The sequence below is a fragment of the Globicephala melas genome, chromosome 8 (assembly GCF_963455315.2).
Source record: "Globicephala melas chromosome 8, mGloMel1.2, whole genome shotgun sequence".
Taxonomy (NCBI): Eukaryota; Metazoa; Chordata; class Mammalia; order Artiodactyla; family Delphinidae; genus Globicephala; species Globicephala melas.
The window spans coordinates 68,456,989-68,478,814 of NC_083321.1; the positions used below are offsets into that span (position 1 = coordinate 68,456,989).

The 21,826-nt window shown below is 35.0% G+C and overlaps 1 protein-coding gene across 4 annotated transcripts in view; it reads right to left on the reverse strand.

Annotated features, from left to right (window-relative positions):
- Positions 1-21,826, reverse strand: part of SLC36A4 (solute carrier family 36 member 4) — a 45,049-nt gene that overhangs the window by 11,631 nt on the left and 11,592 nt on the right. For 2 of the 4 annotated variants that reach the window (XM_060303908.2, XM_060303909.2), the window contains 5 exons: positions 19,323-19,418; positions 17,182-17,266; positions 12,107-12,334; positions 10,066-10,164; positions 6,887-7,056 (listed from right to left, as the gene is read on the reverse strand). In XM_060303908.2, the coding sequence (XP_060159891.2) occupies positions 6,887-7,056; positions 10,066-10,164; positions 12,107-12,334; positions 17,182-17,266; positions 19,323-19,372 (632 nt within the window). In that variant the 5' untranslated portion in view covers positions 19,373-19,418. Of the gene's footprint in view, positions 1-6,886; positions 7,057-10,065; positions 10,165-12,106; positions 12,335-17,181; positions 17,267-19,322; positions 19,419-20,443; positions 20,533-21,826 lie in introns of all 4 variants that reach the window. The other 2 variants (XM_030883778.3, XM_060303910.2) reach the window with 2 other exon arrangements.

The following is a 21,826-nucleotide window of genomic DNA, read 5'->3' on the forward strand; positions in this document are numbered from 1 at the left end:
GAGAAGCGCTACAGTCTTTTAAAATCAACTCTTCCACTTTTACTTCTTTTTTAAGAACCCACTAATTTCTATGTTTGATATCTACATTTTCAAGTACTAGTTTTCTCTACTCAACTTTTCTATATCTTATCAACCTTTGTTCTCATTTTGGTTTTAAGCATGTATCTGTGGTAACTGTCCATAGGTACTAAGTTTTAGAAATGAAGAGTTGAAAGAAGAATCTACCCAGTAAACTGTCTCTCAAAAGGATAAAAAAACTTGCTTAAAGTGATAGGAATTTGTTTTGATGATATAGAAGAATATAAAACAACTTTTAAATAACATATGGTACACGTTAAAAGGTATTTTAAAACTCAGTGCCAGGGACTTCCCTGGCGGTCCAGTGGTTAACACTGCCTTCCAATGCAGCAGGTGTAGGTATGATCCCTGGTTGGAGAACTAAGATCCCACATGCTGTGGAGTGCAGCTAAAAATTTAAAAGAAAGAAGAAAGAAAGAAAGAAAGAGAAGAAAGGGAAGGAAGGAAGGAAGGAAGGAAGGAAGGAAGGAAGGAAGGGAGGTAGGGAGGGAGGAAAGAAAAAAACAAAGAAAGAAAGAAAGAAAGAAAACAAGTCTTCAAAACAAAACAAAACTCAGTGCCAAAGTTCTTGAAAGTTAGAGGTTATGTTTTATTCTTCTCTGTATAACCCCCCATGCACTTGGCAGGGGATAGATACTTATTAAATGTTAATTAAATTAATATTAATGATCAAAAATGGTTATGGATAAGTGATTCTTAGAAACTACGTCTAATCATTATCACAAATAAAAATACTTCAAAAATGAAATGACTCTTGCTTGAAAACAAAGTCTGTTATACTGGTAGCAAAGAAATGTAGTATCTTAGTAAAGAGCAGAAATATACTTTTTAAATAATTATTTTGCAGTCAATATATAGAATCAGATTATGGGGGAGAAAACAACTCAACAGTCCAGTGAAAACATAAGTTTTGAAAACAGAGGATTTCAAAAACTGCAATGTTTCTATTCTTTTCCCCACACTGGCTAAGAAATCAATACCTAAACAAAATTCATAGATAAGAATATCTTAATTTTTTTAAAGCTAACCTGGGAAATAGGTGGCTGACTGATTCTCTTTCTCTCAAGGTTGAATACAGAAGCTACTCTTGGAAAGAATCTAGTAAGTCACTTTCCCTCTTGGACCTTTCATGACTGTCAAGAATCTCGAGGGTTAAGATCTGTCAAGAAGTCTTTGTGAGAACTAGCTACAATCCTGTAGCATGTTCACTAGAATGTAAGCACTACGAGGGAGAGATTTTTTTATCTGTTCACTGCTGTTATCACTAGTGCCTGGGAACACTTCCTAGTACAAAAAACACATACAATAAATATCTGTTAGATGAAAAATGAATTTGATAGACGCCCTACATTTTAAATGTAATAATATTCACTGTGAGGAAGAAAATAACAGACAGAGGAAAGGAGAGGCAGAAGCCGTTTGGGCCAGGATTCCTAGATACAGACAACTTTAATATTGGAAGATCATGAAGACTTACTGAGGGAGAGGACAGAGGGAATAGTCCAGAATATACAAACCTTCTTTTTCCAGTTTCCCTAAATTTACTGCTCTACTTCCTTGTTTACTGTGCCTCTTGGTGAGTCCATTCTTGCCTAAATATTTTCATCTCAGGGGACAAACTCCTCAGAGTTCAGCTCCCTGATTGTGTGGTAGGGTCAGTTAAGGTGTAGTGTGGCTTGATTACCTGCCACTATTTGTGAGTTTTATTTCCCAGAATACTCAGCCTCCTATAGCTCCTATATGCTGCAAGCATGAGCTCAGACTGAAGGTTTGTTCTGTTTTGGGGGGGAAATGATGTCCCAGTTCAATATTCTAAATAAATTAAAATACCTACTCCATACCTTCCTGGTTCTTACATGCTACTTTCCTATTTTTGGTTGAATCTCCCCTATCCATTGTGTGCTTCACGAAGAATGCCACGTGTGAGGCAGCAGAAGTCACCTAACTGCTTCTCGGTGTTTGTCTATATGAAAACCTAATATCCTTGATATCTGTTAGTGGAAGTGTGTCTGCTATTTGGGTTACTTTAGTGGAAACCTTGGAAAACCTCTGCTAAAACATCATTCAACTAAGACTAGTAGTAATAAGAGAAATGCTTTTATGCCTAGAATACTATTTAACAAACGTTTACTAAGTGCCTCTTAAATGCTGAGTTATGCGCTAGATTGTGGAGATGCATCACAAACCCAGAAGATGCAGGGTTCCTGCCCTCAAGGTGCTAATGTTCTAGCTCAGAATTGTGAATTTACTTCATTATCATCTTTAAAATACACCCTTTACTTCAAAAGCTAAATGCAATATATTGAACAATATTATTCGTAACTAGTTTTAAAAAATGATGCCTCACTAAGATTGAGGGTAATAAATAATAATAACTTGGAGCCTCTCTAATCCATACTCGCTTTATTCTGGGGCTGCTTTCTAATTCAATCTTTTCTTGTAGAACTACCCCGTATGAACTCTGAGACTTTAAGTCAATGTGGCATCAAAAGCCCTTTACAGCTTCCCATAGCTAGCGGCTATGAGTTCCCTAGGCTCTTGTGACAGTCATTGGATTTCCTGCCCAGCCGACAAAGAGTACACTGTATGTTCTCTAAATTGCTAGGCCTATGGCCTGAAGCACGGGTGGGTTGCATTTCAAGAAAGGAACATTAGATATAACCCCATGACTGTTCTAGTCCAAACTTCTCATTTTGGAAGACTATCACTATAACAGACAAGCATCTCCTCTCCAGCATCCCCCAGCCATGGCTAGTATTTTAACTGTCCCAGCTGAAGACCATAAAGGCCACAGACTATAGGCCACAGAAGGCAAATATACACAATGAGAAGGTGTTACAAGTTCTCTGAAGGAGAGTATCTTGACTTGCTTTCCTGTTTTTTCCAGATTTTTGTTTCTTAGGATACAAGGCTCTCCTCTTCTAAATAAAAAAGCAGGTGTCTAGCTAGGCTTTCTTGAATAGAAACTATGATCTGATAGTCCCTTTTTAATCACGGCTTGCGACTAGTTCCGTTCTAACTGGGGAGCCACAGCAATTAGGGATAAGGCAAGAGGTGGGAAGGGGATGCAGAAAAAGGGAAGGATTAATTAAAGCTACTGCAGGGACAGTATCACTCGCTCAGGATTTAGTTGTGAATACCAAAAGCACTCCCTCCACAGCCTTGCCCACTGCTCCTTCACCATGTTCTTAATTCCCTGCGGACAGGAACATCTCAACTTGACATGCATGCACTCTCACCTTCGCCCTTAAGACTTTCGGTAAATACTTTCGTGAGTAAGAGTAGGGAAGAATTCTGAGATTGTTTCCCCACCTACATTTTATAGTTGACATTAAAAGTACTTGTCAAATTTATTTATAAATTTGTTTTCAGGATTTAGTCTGAATATTATTCCAAGTGGAGAAAAATACCATCCTATTTTCTAGACATTATATTGTCTTTGAAAGAGGAACTAAGCTACCATAATTTTTAGCCTTGATTCTCTTATATTAAGCTACTTAAGTTTCTACTCCACATTAAACTGTTACCAAAAAAAAGAAGCACATTTGAAGGAAACAAAATTACATAATCAACTATAAAATAGGTTAATGAAATAAATGCTGAACAACCGTATATCTTGTTTGTAGTCATGTCTCCAGCTTGAAACAAATGTATGACATTAAAACATGTTCCATCTTGAAATACCTTTGTAAATATGTCATAGCTAAAGTAAAACTATAATTAAAAATAAATAAATAAACACACTGCATGTATGCCTCTTGTGCAACCTGGAAACTATTCTAGGTACTTTCTCTCTGTCATAAATAGTTCCCTACATACCTTTGTTCTAACAACATTCTGGACTCCAGTGAAGACCCAGGATTCAAATGATTACTGAATAGCAGTCAAACTCTCATTAGGAAGCCAGCCAAAATATATACTATTTATTTTATTTATTTTTTTAATGGGAAACAATGCTTTATTTTTTCTTAACATCTTTATTGGAGTATAATTGCTTTACAATGGTGTGTTAGTTTCTGCTTTATAACAAAGTGAATCAGCTATACATATACATATATCCCCATGTACGTACACCCCCTTGCATCTCCCTCCCACCCTCCCTATCCCACCCCTCTAGGCGGTCACAAAGCACTGTGCTGATCTCCCTGTGCTATGCGGCTGCTTCCCACTAGCTATCTATTTTACAAAATATATACTATTTAAACTTAAGGTTTCACAGACTTCTACCCAAGCAGCTAAAGGAGTGGTGTGATTTCAATTAAATCAGCATTTATTCTTTGCATTTATCAAAACTAAGGAGTTACCTTCCATTTCATAAATAAGGTAGCAAGTCTGCATTGTAATGACTGCCAATATCTTTTTTAAATCTCCAAAGACCAATCTCTGGAAGAAGAAAAAACCCTGTATATTGCTTCATTTAGCAGAATATGGTTCTAATATTAAAGAAAATATTAAGATGTATATAATATTAATATGAATATTAATACTATTTACTTACAGTTGACCCTTGACCAACATAGAGGTGAGGGGTGCCAGCCCGCACAGTTGAAAATTCGCATATAACTTTTGATTCCCCCCAAAATTAACTACTAATAGCCTACTGTTGACTGGAAGCCTTACTGATAAACAGTCAATTAACGCATATTTTGTATGTTATATGTATAGCTACATATATTTTATAGATTTATGACATACCTAACTTTTTAATTTTTTTGATATTTCTAGGCTATGTAGTCTCTGAGTTTTTTCAAATTGTCGCAAATCTCAACAAGTTTTTCAAGGAGGTGGGTCAAAAACATCTTGCTGCAATTTATGTCAAAGAGTGTTCTACCTGTGTTTTCCTCTAAGAGTTTTATAGTGTCTGGCCTTACATTAAGGTCTTTAATCCATTTTGAGTTTATTTTTGTGTATGGTGTTAGGGAGTGTTCTAATTTCGTTCTTTTACATGTAGCTGTCCAGTTTTCCCACCTCCTAGAGTAATGCAAATAAAAACAAAAAGAAAACCATAAAGAAGACGAAAAGACAACCCTCAGAATGGGAGAAAATATTTGCAAATGAAGCAACTGACAAAGGATTAATCTCCAAAATATACAAGCTGCTCATGTAGCTCAATACCAAAAAAAGAGACAACCAAATCAAAAAACAGGCAGAAGACCTAAATAGACATTTCTCCACAGAAGATATACAGATGGCCAACAAACACATGAAAAGATGCTCCACATCACTAATTATCAGAGAAATGCAAATCAAAACTACAATGAGGTATCACCTCACACTGGTCAGAATGGCCATCACCAAAAAATCTACAAACAATAAATGCTGGAGAGGGTGTGGCGTAGGGAACCCTCTTGCACTGTTGGTGGGAATATAAATTGATACAGCCACTATGGAGAACAGTATGGAGGTTCCTTAAAAAACTAAAAATAGAACTATCATATGATCCAGCAATCTCACTACTGGGCATATACTCAGAGAAAACCATAATTCAAAAAGACACATGCACCCCAATGTTCACAGCAGCACTATTTACAATAGCCAGGACATGGCAGCAACCTAAATGTCCATCAACAGAGGAATGGATAAAGAAGATGTGGTACATATATAAAATGGAATATTACTCAGCCATAAAAAGGAATGAAATTGGGTCATTTGTAGAGACGTGGATGGACCTAGAAAGTGTCATACAGAGTGAAGTAAATCAGAAAGAGAAAAACAAATATCGTATATTAACACATATATGTGGAATCTAGAAAAATGGTATAGATGATCTTATTTGCAAAGCAGAAATAGAGACACAGACATAGAGGACAAATGTATGGATACCAAGGGGGAAGGAGGGATGGGAGGAATTGGGAGATTGGGATTGACACATATACACTATTGACACTATGTATAAAATAGACAACTAATGAGAACATACTGTATAGCACAGGGAACTCTACTTAGTGCACTGTGGTGACCTAAATGGGAAGGAAATCCAAAACAGAGGCGATATATGTATATGTACAGCTGATTCATTTTGCTGTACAGTAGAAACTAACATAACATTGTAAAGCAACTATATTCCAATAAAAATTAATTAAAATTTTTTTTCTAATATGTTAATTGAAAAAAATCCACGTATAAGTGGACCCATGCAGTTCAAATCCATGTTGTTTGAGGCTCAACTGTACAATGTGGCCTAATTGTGTTCAGAAAGGACTTGGGGCACATACAGTATTAAAGGTGACCAGTAAAACAGTGAGGGCCATGAGTGATGGGTTGTATTATTTAATCAGGAGCCCAGAGTGTTGTATTTTTGACAGCAAGGATAAGTATTAAATTTTTTTAATAAGGTGAGTATATATTAAAAGATTCATGTTTTGTATGGACACCAAGGGGGGAAAGCAGCGGGGGGGGTGGTGGTGGTGTGATGAATTGGGAGATTGGGATTGACATGTATACACTGATGTGTATAAAATGGATAACTAATAAGAACCTGTTGTATAAAAAAATAAATAAAATTCGAACAATCCAAAAAATAAAAATAAATAAATAAATAAAAGTCATGTTTTACTCTTATATGTTACTCAAATTTGGAACACCCTATAATTCTGAATCTTTTAAAAAAATCCCACAAGAATATGTAAAATCACAGGTGAGCTCTTCTGGAGATTATGAAAAAAATTTAGATTACACAAATAAAGAAATCACAGTAAAGATTTTAAATGTTTAAATCATAAAACCAAGAATACATCTTTATCATGAAATATTGGTAAATTATACTACAAAATACACAAACTAGGTTAACAAACTCTTGTCTACCTACCACACATCTTGGGGAAGATTTAAAGTTATGCTGCCTTTGATTTCATCATGGAAACACATATATCCTAAGGTAGCTAATGTTACATACAGAGTTGTAACAATTCCCATGCCAATATTCAATGCTTGGGTGAAGCGTTTTGATTCTTTCATTTGGTTTTCCAGTGGAAGGACCTAAGAAGAGAATGCAAATAATTTAAAACAATCTAATATCTCGTCTTATATGTACACAAATTAATCTTTCTATAGTTTATATGCAAACATAATTGTTGATGTATTTTTCTACGTGTTATATATTTTTTCACACTACAGATTTTTTTATTCTTAAAATAAAAAGATTTGAAATCAGCTCTTAGTAGGCAAAACTATGTTAGGTTTTTTAAAATAAACTTCTTACTCTGGAATAATTTTAGATTTACAGAAAAGATGCAGAGATAAACAGAAGACTCCCATATATTCCTGACCAGTTTCCGCTATTGTTAACATTTCACACTACCTAAGTACCTGTGTTACAACTAAGAACCAATATTGGTACATTACTATTAAACTCCAAACTTTATTTGCATTTCACTAGTTTTCCCACTAACGTCCTTTTTCTGCTCCAGGGTCCCATCCAGGACAGCACATTGCATTTTGCTGTCCTGTCTCCTTAATCTCCTCTGGTCTGTGGCAGTTTCTCAGTCCTTCCTTATTATACATTACCTTGACAGCTTTGAGGAGCATTGGTTAGGTATTTGGTACACTGTCGCTCTATTTGGGTTTGTCTGATGTTTTCTTCGTGACTAGACTGGGAAAATAGGTTTCAGAAAAGGATACCACAGAGGTGCAGTGCCCTTCTCATCACCCATGCTATCAACGTGATTTATCACTGGTGAAGTTAATTTTGATCACTTGGGCAAGACAGTGTTTGCCAGGTTTCTCTGCCTGTAGAGATTTTTCCTCCTGCCTCATCATACTCTATTCATTGGAAGTAAGTCACTACAGATAGAGGGGATTAAATTAGAGCTCCTGGAGGGGGGGTATCTACATAAGTTATTTGAAAATCTGCCCTATGTATTTATTTATTTAATCATTTATTTGTATAAGTATGGATTCATGTATATTTGTTTTATACTTTGAGTATGAATCCCAAACACTTATTTATTTTGTTGCTCATATCGTTCCATCTTTGGTCTCATGAATTCTATCAGGTTGGGTCCTGTGTCCCTTTGACATGCATCCATTCTTTTGTTTTTTGAGCACTTCCATACTTTCTGGCACTACAAGATGCTCCAGACCCACATTGAATTTCCTTGCTTCAGCCCTACAATCAGCTCTTTCTCCAAAGAACTTTGGTTCCTTTGTTGGAGAACTGTATTTAGAACTCAGGATCTGGGCGCTGAGTGTGCTCATTGCTACTGGGTGCCACTGCTTCCAGTTCTCTCAGCAGACAGAGTTAGGAAATATATGTATGTATACTAACCCATGTATATACATGTCTATAACTGTTCCTATATCTATCCCTCTGTATCTAATGTCCGTCAATTTAATAAGATGAATATTTTCATTATGGGGAAAAAAAAAACCTTTAAAGGAAAAAAGGCTAACTGAAAGGTTAATTTTTTAGGCAAATATTTGGAGATTTTGACCATACAATTTGACCATGCAGTAAAAGACACTAAGTAATAATAATAACAAGTATTTACTGAGTGCTTACAATGTGCTAGGTATTTTTCAAAAGCTTTGCATGTAATACATCACATCGTATTTACAATAACCTCATGAGATAATAACTAATTTCATCTCCACTTTTCAGGGGCGTTAGTCAGGTCTACGTGGAAATTTTAAGTGATTAACAGAAACAGAACAGTGAACAATCTGTATGTTCCGGAGATAATCCAGACCTGAAATAAGAAGCTAAAGCCAAGAACGGTGTCAATGCAGCTAGAAAAGGAGGAAGAGAAGGAAATGAACATTTACAGAGGCTCCCTCAAGCAGCATTAAGTGTTTTACACATAATCTCCTTTATGGAATAGATTTGGGGAAATATGAAAAGAAGACTCAACATGTCTTAATTACTGACTGGAATGGGGAAACCAGGGACACAGTGAAAAGAAATACTCCAACATTTCAAGCTTAAGTGACTGGAAGTAAAACTAAAATAAATAGAGAAATGAGAAAGTGAAACTGGTTTTAGATTTAAAAAAAAAAAGGTTATCTGTCAGACTTCGGAGTTGCTGAATTTGAGACGTCAAAGGAACAACACTTAACTGGAAATGTCCAACAGTTAACTAGAGCTTACTAGTTAAAGCAGAAATGAAAATCTACACTTATGTCTGTAACACAGATAAGTGGAGCTGTAAGAATTAGTGAGAATTCTATAAAGGAGAATTCAGAGAGAGCAGAAACCCAAGTAAAATGGCATAAAATTGTCTTTTAGTTCTGTTTTGTCTGCGGTTCATATAAATAGATGTTTATGAGTGGTTTTGCTCCCATACCAAACCATCAGGCTATGAAACATAAGCTGTGGAGTAAACAGCAATATTCAACTTTCCCCAAATCTACATATTCTAGGCTTGAAATGAACTGGAAGCATCTTTAATGGAAATATTTAGGATCTCAGAATTCTCAGGATGTTTGTATCTCTTGGTATTAGCTTTATGATAACATCATTTCTCAAAACAAGTATGATACGTATAAATCTAAGAAGAGAATTTATATTTGACTCTTCTTATGCAATAGTAACTTTGTAACAATTTCAATTCATTTAAAATCATCTAGTCTATAAAATATGATGTTTGGGATTTGTCTGAATATAACCCAGACTTGCTAGAGTAGACAGAATACAGATCAAACAAAATTAGCCATAAGTTAATGGTTTTTGAAGCTGGGTGATGCTTACATAGGCGTTCATCACACTATTCTCTAAGTTTTGTATAGGTTTGAAAATTTCCACGATAAAATGTTAAAAAATCATCTATTCAAGTGTTCTCACTTCACAGATTAAGAAAAAGTGATACATCTAAGATAAAAGTCTTGGTAAGTAGAAGTAAACTATAATTCAAGTCTATCGTGCCAAAATGCAAATCGTTTTCTAGGAATAAAAAAATAGAAACAAAAGAAAAACAGGCATTTTTAAATGTAAATAAGTCCTTGTGTTAACTTAAGATTTTAAAACAACAGTAATAAAGACTAAATCCTTACCACTCCTATGCCTTCAAAAGCAAATACAGCAGTACCAAAAAAGAGAGGGTATTTTTTCCAGCCAGCCACTACTGGAAGGTTGTGGGGATCTGGCATATTCTGGAGAAAGAAAAAATAAGATGTCAATAACTTACATCTTTACTTACTTGAAAGAATTTAAAATGGAAGAGCGAAATCATATACTTCTGAGCTTCACAGCAGCAAACGTGTATTATAAATGTGAATAACTCTTTCAATAAAAACTTTAAGCATCCTATGTTAAACGTAGCCAAGCCGTTAGGATTTCACTGCCAAAAGCAATTGTTTCCCTCAAGCCCATACATTCCATCTGAGCTAAATGCTCCTGATTACCTGTTTCCACCTGTAAGTCCCAGGCTGTTCTCACTGGGTATGGCTCCTGCCACAATAGGAAATACATAAGCATATTCAACGTCTGAGCTGAGAGCCATATAGTCAGTTATCAACCACTGCTGACGGTGTCCAATGAAATTCATTCCCCACTCTACTTTCCTTGCTCTTTTGGTCTCTAAGATTTCCCGACTTTGGCTTTCTATCTCAATAACGCTGTGCTGTTCTCTAGAACAGGTCTCCTCGTGGTTTCAGCATCTTACTCTTTGACCTGACAGCTGCCATTACCCTTATTACTTGTGCCTATGCCTTGACTCTGGCTTTGATTTCTTGGTCCTGACTCATAGCATTCTTCTAACTCTCATTATCTGGAAGCTCACAGACTGCGCATCTTGTTCAAGATCCCTGGGTCCACACTGGCCACTTCTTCCAGCTAGCCCAAGTCTCCTCACCAGCCTGTGTTCTCTGCCTTTACCTGACTAGAAGTGGAATTCAAGGCCAATGAAAGAGGATGAACGAAGAAACTGAAGTGTGACAGCACAGGGAAAATTTGGGGAATAGATTTAGAAGATCTGAAGCATAGGTAGAACTGTGTGATATAATGGTGAAACATAAGCTAGGGTCAAAATGAAAAAATTATTAAAATGTTTGGATTATTGGATAATGCTAAACTGTACTTCAAGGCTCACATGGTTCCCTCTACCTAAGGAGCCTCCTTTTCTGCTCCACTAACTCCTACATGTCCAGCCAAGGGGTCACGAACTCCAGAAAGCCTTGTGAGATCTTCCTGCCTGTCCCCTTTCACTCTCACATGCTATAACAAAGAGTCTACAGGCTTTGGAATTAAGATGGGGCAAAAAGGAAACATACATCCATCATAAAAGAATTTGTAATGAATTGCTAATGGAGATTTTAGGACAACTGCTTTGGCAGCAATGTATAAAATGGACTGTATCAGGAAAAAATAGGATTCTCCACCTTTTTTGAGTCACTGGCTCCTATGAGAGATGAAGGCTATACAGCTGCTCAGTAGAAAGATGCATATATACATACAGAAACACTAAATCTTATAAGTAATTTTAAGGGATTTGCAGATCCCCTGAATCCCATCAATAGAATATTTTAAGGAAACTTGGCTAAGGATCTCCAGACTGCCGACAATGAAATGAATTGAGGTTACTGCATACATCAGATAAAGAGGTTACAGCCTAGTGTAGTGGCAGTGAGCTGAAGTGGTGGCAGCAAATAAAGGTTCAGAAGTGAAAGAGAATTATAAAATCACGTCTATATTCCCGTCTCTTGTGACTGGTTTAAATCTTAAAGGAATAAACAGAACACTAATGAGTTCTTTGTTTCACGTTAGGTAGTGCACTAAGGCATGATCCTAAATCTCACAGCTCTAATAAGTCAGGTATTACTATCTTCTGAAGCAACATCATACAGCCCAGAAACATACTTACCAGGATTCAAAACCAGATCTGACTACAAAGCCTATGCTTTCAATCTCTATGTCATATATTGCTTATTCAACTAAACAGTGTCCCCGAGAAGGAAACCAGAGTTCCCTGATTATCTCCTGTGTCACAGACACATATGAAGTAGAGTCTTTACTTATCATTACTTTTACCTCCAAAGTGAAAAATATTTACTTGTTAAGAAACATATGACACGGTTAAAAACATGTTATACTTACCCTAACGATGTACTGATAAATTATCACAAGACTCACAGCCATGGAAACGTTGGCAAGGAATGAAAGCACAAATAGATTCTTGAGCTCACGAATGAAGACCAAAAGAATCAGAAATGGAAGGAAGCAAAGCATATATATCCTTAGGTCAATAGTTCTTCTCTCACATGGATCTGATGAATTGGTACTATTCAAAACAAACACTTTACTCTCCAGGAACCCTTCATGAACCTATACAGGATTACCAGGAGAATAAGGAAGAGGGGGGAAAAAAACTTCCATCAACTTATAATAATAAAGGAGAAATATGAAGAAAATTATGATCTATATACATTCTATGATAAATTCATTTACAATAAATAAAATACACAGTTTTAAGATACTCTAGTGTCTTAGAAATATATATATCAAATTTAAGGATAATTAAAATAGGATAATCTTCTTTGCAAAATAACTTTATCATACTGTGAAAAGAAAGTTCACTAGAAAATTATGAGGATGGATTTACTAATTTATTGTGAAGCTTTGTGAATGTGATGCTCATGATGACTAGAAAGGCTCAACCTGCTTCTCAGATAATCAAAAATGGAAGCATGCTTGTCCCAAATGGCCACTGGGTATTCTACTAACATACTTTTCTCAAAGTAAGAAACAATCTCTAAGTATCTCTTAGAAATGTACAGTACTCAAAATTAAATTTAGAAATCAGAGCCTAACTTTAAAGGTATTTTATAAAGCAACTGCTGATGAATTATCATTACTGTCAATAAATATTTGTTAAAAATCAACTACCTTCATGCATGCTAGACACTAAATACATTTTTATTAGAGCAAAAAACTTCCACAAGTTAAATCAACTTTGCCTCAGAATTTATTTAGCCACGTCTATAAAACTATATTCAACTTTCAAGAGATTCAATGATTATAGGCTCCATTTATTAAAAATTGCCCTTGATTCAATTAATCACATAATCCAACTTACAAAAATAGAAATGAAATTATAGAGGACTTTAAAAATAATCTTTAAAACTCACAGCACAGGCAGATCAAACTATAATATAAATTCCAGTGAAAATCTATTTGCCCCAAATACTGTACCCTCCTTTGAACACAATGGAACGCAAAGACTTATCAAGTCTCTGGATACATAAATTCTTAAGAACCAGACCCTATAGTAATAACAGCAAGTATTTTCTGAGTACTTTCTATGTGTCAGGTACTGAACTAAATGTTATACAACATCTCATTTAATCCTCAAAACAACACTCTGAGGTGGGTGGTAGTATTAATATCAATTTATAGCTGAGGAAACTGAGGTTTAGGGAGGGTAAAAAAAAAAAAAACACCCTATATAATATCAAGCCAGTAAGTCCTGATTCTAGGATTCAAACCCAGGCCTGAGATCCCAGAATCTAGCTTGTGACAGGTACATGTTTACCTGACCAAAATGCTGCAATCCTTAAAGAGGGGCCCTGCCCAAGTAGCCACCTGGCCTCCACCTTGACATCTCTCTCTCTCTCTCTCCTTAAATACAGTAACAAAAGGCCAAAAAGTCAGAAGTACAGAACAAAATCCTGATATGAATAATAATTTAAGTGTTTAATTTTACACTTATCCACAATAAGCAATGTTTAGTGTCACTACAAATGTACATATCATCTTAAACTGCAGGGAATATATCTACTAGTTTTAAGTTATATTGGCAATTTATAACTCACACAGGACTAACAAACTCTCAGGTTACACCATGTACCATTTAAGAAATGCATAGCTCTCATTTATATTGTAATTGTCCATTAAAACTTTTAATTTTATTTTCTATAATTTGAAATAGAAGCAAATTTGATAATTCACATTACTTGGCTTTTAAGAATGTATTTTATTTGTTGACCCAATTTCCTCTGTAATCAAATTATTTACAGCCAAATACTTCTGTATCAAAGAAGTACGTCCAATAATCAGATCAGATAATGATCAAAGTTAAGCTCTAACAAGGATACCTGGTAAGAGAAAAGCAGTTATATAACCAATTTTAGAAAGGACTGTTTGAGTCTTTAGGTGCTTGGGAATTTGAAATCAATTCTACCACAAATCTCTCATAATAATTAGTATTCTTTGGCAGAAAGATGATTATAAAAATTCTCAAGATTAAAAAATAAAGTAAAATAAAAATGTAGATACATACCCAGAGCAAGATTCAGGTAAACATTTGAATCCTTTGGTGCCCTCTAGAGACAGAGACTGGCTATCTAATAGGACTTCCTATGATCTCACATGTTTACCAAAATGCAAAACACTGAAATAAATATTATAAAATAAAATTACTAAATTCAGTTGTTTCCATTGAGATCTCAAATTTACTAAATTCTACTATTTATTAACTTTTCAATTCAGTAATTTAATGGTTAAAATTCCAAAGGCAGATTATGTTCTTCAGCAAAGCTAAAAGGTAGAATTAAAGACACAATACGCTACATTTGCATACTGCATATAAAATGCATAATGCATTTTATAAAGGCTTTTGCAAACCTTTGTCAGCTGAGCCTCACAATAAATTTATGAGGAACATGGGGAGATTCTGCTACCGTTCCCATTTTACAAATAAGGAAACCGAGGCTTGACGAGGCACAAGAGGGTCTTACCCAATGTGTGAGTTAAAACTGATAGCACGGATTTGAATTCAGATCTTCTGACTCTAAAGTCCATGGTCTTTGGTATCACAACATTTTTTTTCCTCTGAATGTAAAATCCCTTCCCAACTCTTCATGCTCATATACACTATTTTGTCTACCTGACATTTTCTTGAGTGTCTTAGAGTGAGAACAGAGAGGAGCTACTATAACCACCACGGACTAGAATCACTGGAAGCACCACAGTTCTTTTCCCCCTGTCGATTGTCCACAGTGGCTTAACGGGATCAAGAACAGCCATGTGACAGTTACAAAGCAGGAGATGTATACGTTTGTATGCGAACTAAACTCTTAATTCTTTGATTCGATGAAATACTGAAACTTTAATTTTATGTAGATTAAGGAGGTAAAAATCTTACAAATTTTAACTGTAAAAGTAGTAGCAATTAGTAAGGTTTAATCAAACCATGTGTCTTTTATTGGAGATTGCTATCAAGTGTGAGAACACCTCTGCAGAGAGGGAAAATCTCTGATGATGCTGTTTCAATGACCATCTGTCTGCTCTGCAGAGGTGAGGTGCTCAGCGTTGCGAAATCAGCTTTTCAAGTCTCAAGTCTGACTGAATGTCTTTTCCCATATTGCTCTTCATGCCTCAAAAGATCTTTCATCTATCTACAGCAAGCTTCTCCTTACCTTCCAGAGAGTCACTTTTTCTACCTGGTCTTCTTAGGATATGTGCAAATGAGTTAAATTCTTCCATTCAACTTTGGAAGCATCTGATATCATTTCATAGGAGAAAGTCACCAATCCTAAGCTTATATTTATTTTATGTACTTAACACAGTCTATGTCACACACATACACATACACACAACTAAAATCAGACAATGTCCTGCCCAGTGATGAACAATTAATATACTGTGTGGCAGCTATGTCAGGCACCTAAGTTTCTGCCCAATTCACATGACCTAGGGGACACTGCTCATGCTCTGTGAGACTAGGTTTCCTCATTCATAAAATGAGCGTAGAATTTATATTACAGAGTAGTTGTAAAAAATTAAAGGATATATATCATAGCTTATAAATATAATATTATAAGGCATTATTAGCATTATTTATAACTTTAAATCAAGCTTGTTGGTAGCTCTCTTAGGAGATGATAGAAAAGCTATAGTACCACCATGCTGCACAATCCTAGAAAGGCACCATTTCCACTGTATTCTATGTAAATGACTGCTAAGATGGTATGTCTATCTTGCCAATAAACAGCCTCTTAACTTAGTTAGCAGCCCTAAAAATATGTGACTTGTGGAACTAAATACTTGTAAACTCAAAGGCACATCATCTATAATGAGTCGTGCTGATAAAACCATCAACTCTCTTATTTATAAGAGAAAGACTCAGTGACCCTTTCCAACATTAAAAACCTAAGCTGGTGGCTTTACTGAACTTTGGCCTGCAGACCAAACCCATTCTACCACCTATTTTTGCAAATAAAATTTTATTGGAATACAGCCATATCTAACGTATTGCTGTCTATGGCTGAGTTGAGACAGAGATCATATGGCCTGCAAAACAGAAAATACTTATTATGGCCCTTTATAAAAAATGTTGCCAAATCTTGGTCTAAATATAAAATGAAGCAGTTTATAACTTAGAAAAATGAGTCAAATATATACTTAGATATATAGATTCTGTAGAACACATATTCTGCATTAAAATACTTATGAGAAGTTCTACATATTACTATATATAATGCCTACTACTGCACCATGCACTTGTGTATACTAATAAATGTTATTGATTAAAATAAAGAAGAGCAGAGGGTGAAGTAGGAATAATAGGCCAACTACCAGTTAAAGCACATAAAGAAATGTGCTTTGGCATTATTCTGATAGGGGAGCTTTTTTATTTCAGTGCTTTGCATGTTTGTTCAAATTGACAGTCTCTACCAAGACTGCAAACCACTCTTAAAACAAACCTTTATAATATGGAGAGAACTACTGTACATTTCTGGACACAGTATCTTTTTAGACAATGGCAATAATTATGAGATTTTAATAATGCCCACTTTTTAACTTCACTTTTTAGGCTGCTGGCTAATGCCTTATATACTTTTTTATAAAATATCAATGTAAAAAATATGCTACCAAAACATCCGTGTATCTGCTTTTGAGGTCTAAATTCCAAATAGCCAAGAATCAGTAAATTATGCCTGTTTTGATCTGAAAGAACAAGCATTATTGATATAATAGCAAGAAACGTAAAATTCAATTATAGCAGAATCCAACTTGCAAAAAAAAAACGACTAAAGGAAAATCTGGAAAGATACATGATTTATGAAAGAAACACATTTTCATATTCAACCACAGCTTACTCAGAGGAAATATGATGCCATAACCATGGCATCAGAAGAAAATGATTTCAAAAACTGGAGAAAAATACTTACTTGTTTCACATTTTCAGCTAAGAAGACAATATAAACACTACAGAATCCCAGCTGTGTTATCACCAGAAAAAAATCAACCACACTCCTGAAAAGAGATACCCACAAATAAGTATTAATAAGAGCTGCTAAGATGTCGATGTATTTTTTCTCTTTTTAACTATTTTAAAACATTTCATAATAGTATTTATTCTTTTTACTTCATTACAATAAGAAATAGGCTTAAAGCATTTATTTTCTACAAAGAGCACATATTTATGATCTGTTTATCACCAGAAATATTATTAAGCAAAAATATGTTACATAAGTTAAAAGCCCATATTTTCCCATCATTTCCTTCTGAAATTCAACAGTTTAAGAGTATCTGTCTAGGGCTTCCCTGGTGGCGCAGTGGTTGAGAGTCCAGCTGCCGATGCAGGGGACGCGGGTTCGTGACCTGGTCTGGGAAGATCCCACATGCCGCCGAGCGGCTGGGCCCATAAGCCATGGCCGCTGAGCCTGCACGTCCGGAGCCTGTGCTCCGCAACGGGAGAGGCCACAACAGTGAGAGGCCCACGTACCGCAAAAAAGAAAAAAAAAAAAAAAGAGTATCTGTCTATAAAATGATTTCATGAAAACATTTCATCAGTTACTTTAAGCCCATCTCTCCTACTTCTCAAGATCTTTTTCAGATCAACCCAGTGTATTTCCCAGCAAACAGGATGAACATATTCCCTACTATCCAAATCACTAATAAGAACAGGAATGGGAGAGGACTGGGGGCATGGCCCTAAGTCATTCCACCACAGACCTCTCCAGGAGCTTAGCTCTGTTCATATTCTTTTAGATACTCTAAAAAATTCCAGCTACATAAAACAGCACATGGGAGTAGGAAAGGGGAATCACCGGTCAAATGAGCTTTATTTGGGTATTATTATAATCAAAAGTCGGCCTACATGTTATTAGTATACAGCCCATACCTTTCCCTATTGTTCTGGGAACAATTAGTGACACAAGAGCTTGCATTTACTAATTCGTTATAGTCTCTTGTTTGACCATTAATGTCAAGCTGTCAAGCAACCTAGTCTAAAAAATCTACAGACCCTCCTCCTCCCATTTGAAACTTGAAGCGCCCGTGCCCATCTGCATTCTTGCCATAACTCTCTAGTTCTCTATCGTTCTTCAGGGATCTCATTTAGTTAGTAATTTTGGTACCTTGAAATGAATTCAAGTTTCTTCTCACTGATGAATTACATATAAGGTATTCCCTTAAGATCTCTTCATCCACCTTTGATTTTAGTATCCTTATCAACAATCATTCCAGCCACTTCTATCTGAAAGCCATTCTTTTTGATAGAAAAAAATAGACAAAGTTGCCTATAGACTGGGGGCAAAGAAGGAAGAAGACAGGGTTCTGGGGGCAAATCCCTAGGGCATTAGGCTCTGTTTTCTTCCTTCTCCTACACAGCCTATCAGGCTGTGAACTCTGAGCAGCTCATAAACACATCTAACGTCCTGAAAATCCCCAGAAAGGCCATATTGAACCATAAACTACTCTACTAACACTGCTCTTTTCCTTCTTTTAATTTCCACCACATGTATCATTGGTACCATAGCCAGCGTGTTGTGAATTGCCTGTGCTTATTTTCCAGTCCTGTATTTACCTGATTTTGATTAGCCATGTCCACCAATAATAAAGTTACATTTAAACAATACAAAAATAAAAACAAGATTATGCTAAAATACATACTTTGGATGTCTTAAGAACATGTAGCTAAACACCACAATTTTATTTGAAATAGAGATAGCAACCTTTCTCTTGCTCTTTTTCCTTTACTTAATTATTGATCATGATTATACCAGAGGTTAGCTAGGTGCTTTATAAATATCATTTTATTTAGACTACCATAATAATACTTCACAGGATTACTCATTTGATAGTGAAAAACTAAAACAAAATAAAAATACTTGGACCCAGGTCATAAATTCGTAAGATGGTAGAGTTGAGATTTGAATCCAAGTCTGTCTAACTCTAAATATTGTTTCCTCCCAACTTTATCACACTTTTGTTAATGTATCTTGCCAGGTTAAAATACTTAAAATTAATGTAAGTTTAAATATTATTAATACTTAAAATAATTACTAATAACATAGCAAGTACTTACCGTCCCCATGCTGCTTGCTTCTGCAGACAACTCCAAGGACTTACTTCCATAGCAAAACTCACAGTGTCACTATACCCTAATGTTGACCTTTTAAACCTGAAATTTAATGACATACATGCATATGAAAAAGAAAAATTTTTAATTGGTCCATAAATCCATTTCTTGAAAAGAACATCAGATAAATGGGCTATACACTGACAGAGGAGTTTTTGAAATTTTGAGATCTGCATACTTCTAAAGTTATCTCATGAAATTAAAAATTTTTGTATACCCTTCTTACCAGTATATTAGTTTTTATCCACCGTTAAAGTTTATGTATTTGTTGAATTCATATAACGTAGTATTTGTGTTTCACTGATCTAAATGTTTCAATTATCTAAAAACATCAACTACACTGTTCATGCTTAAATTATTCCATTCTTATAACGGCATTATTTAATACATCTGTACAGGGCTTTATAATATATTGTTACACAAACTACCCTATTTAATCATCAAAATAGCCATGTTGTCTCTCCTATTTTTTTTAAGTATATATTGTTATTTAAAGATCATAAATGACGTGCCCGAAGTTTTAAGAACATTTAACAACAACAAAAAAGAGTTAAGATTAGAATGTTAGTTTATCAGAATAGACAGTATTCGTTTTTTTAAAAAGTTGGTTCACTATCCAATAGAATCATTTTATGATGCAAAAATAAAGAAAACAAAATATCGTTTCATTGACTATCTACCAACCCACATATCAGCAAAGAGCAGCAAAGGCATTACACCCAAAATGAAATTACTAACAAATTAAAGACCATTATTCTTTAACTAAAAGTAGCCCTGCTGCCTCCACTTTCCCCATATAACTTCCCTGAGTTTTTTCACTTACACTAAATAAAAGAAACCATTCTACTTCACTTCTTTTAAAAGAACTATATATATTCTGACTAGATTGCAATCATATGAAATCCTACGTTTTCCCATATTCATTATCCTAGACTTGTCTATGTAACAGATTATAGGAAATACAACTTCTAGTTGCAAAGCACAGTAGAAATATAAGACTATCTGATACTTTAAATAAATATATAGATTTAAAATAAATTAAATAGACTTGACAAATCCACATTTACCTCTGACATAGAAAGTGACTGCAACGTACCAAAATGTGCATACAGTGAACAGAAATAATTCCTATAAACACAAGGCTGATTGGTCCAAGCTGTGAGGGAAACATTTTATAATATTTAAATATTTCAGTTTAATAAAAATCAAGTTACCTTATAAACAATGAGACAACAGACTACTAATTTGCAGTGAGTAAATATTTGTTAGGCAAAATGATTAAAGAGTCATTTGCATAAGGGAAATTAGTGAATCTGATACAGAAAGAATTTAGTAATATTTAAGACAACCACATATGATTCCATCTTATCGACTTGGCTATCCAAAGCTATGAATGTAGAGTAGAGGTATGCAACAAAGTAGAATAGAATACAACATCATACTTAACATCGCATGGCAAATCTGTGACTATCAGTGTCTCACCATTATAAGTATATGCAACTATGAATCATTATCTAAATGACTAAAAAGCACTGTATCATCTGGCATTGTGGGCAATCTACTTCTTCCATAGATTGCTTGTTGAGAATTACGTGTGAGAAACTGTGCCTAGAAAATAATTATTTGAAAAAGTGGTACATAAAAATTTTCAAGTACTTATTTACTAAAAATAAAATGATGCCTGATTATTGAGAGATAGACAAAATGCTGCCAAAGTTTATTTCTATAATCAGAAACTTTAAAGTTTCTCTAAATTAGGGTGGACAAAGTCCAATGCAGAGAAAGATGATAGTTACAACTGTTGTTAAGAAAACTGGTCAGTTAAAAAAAGTTAAATATAATTTCACTACTTCATAAGTGAATTCTCCCCTACCAGGATTCTCTATAATTACAATAATTGGTTCTAACAAAACTTTGAATATTTGTTTTCAAAAGATATTGTTATTCCTAAGGGCTTCCCTGGTGGCGCAGTGGTTGAGAGTCCACCTGCCAATGCAGGGGACTTGGGTTCGTGCCCCGGTCCGAGAAGATCTCACATGCTACAGAGCGGCTGGGCCCATAAGCCATGGCCGCTGAGCCTGCATGTCCGGAGCCTGTGCTCCGCAATGGGAGAGGCCACAGCAGTGAGAGGCCCACGTACCGCAAAAAAACAAAAACAAACAACAAAAAAAGATATTATTATTCCTTTTCTTAACTATTATTCTTTAAGTCTGAAAACTACATATTTTATTTGGAATCTATAAAATTTCACCAATACAAATACTCTATAAATGTTTGTTGATATGAACATATTACTTAAATTCCTGAAAATCCAAAAGAATAATAAGATATAACCATATCTGGAAAAATCAAATAGTGATTTAGGATCTTTCTGTCAAATATTATAAATAAGTAATTAAGTAGAAGTGAAAAGAATAATTAACTCTCATTTTTAGATATTATTATCACAG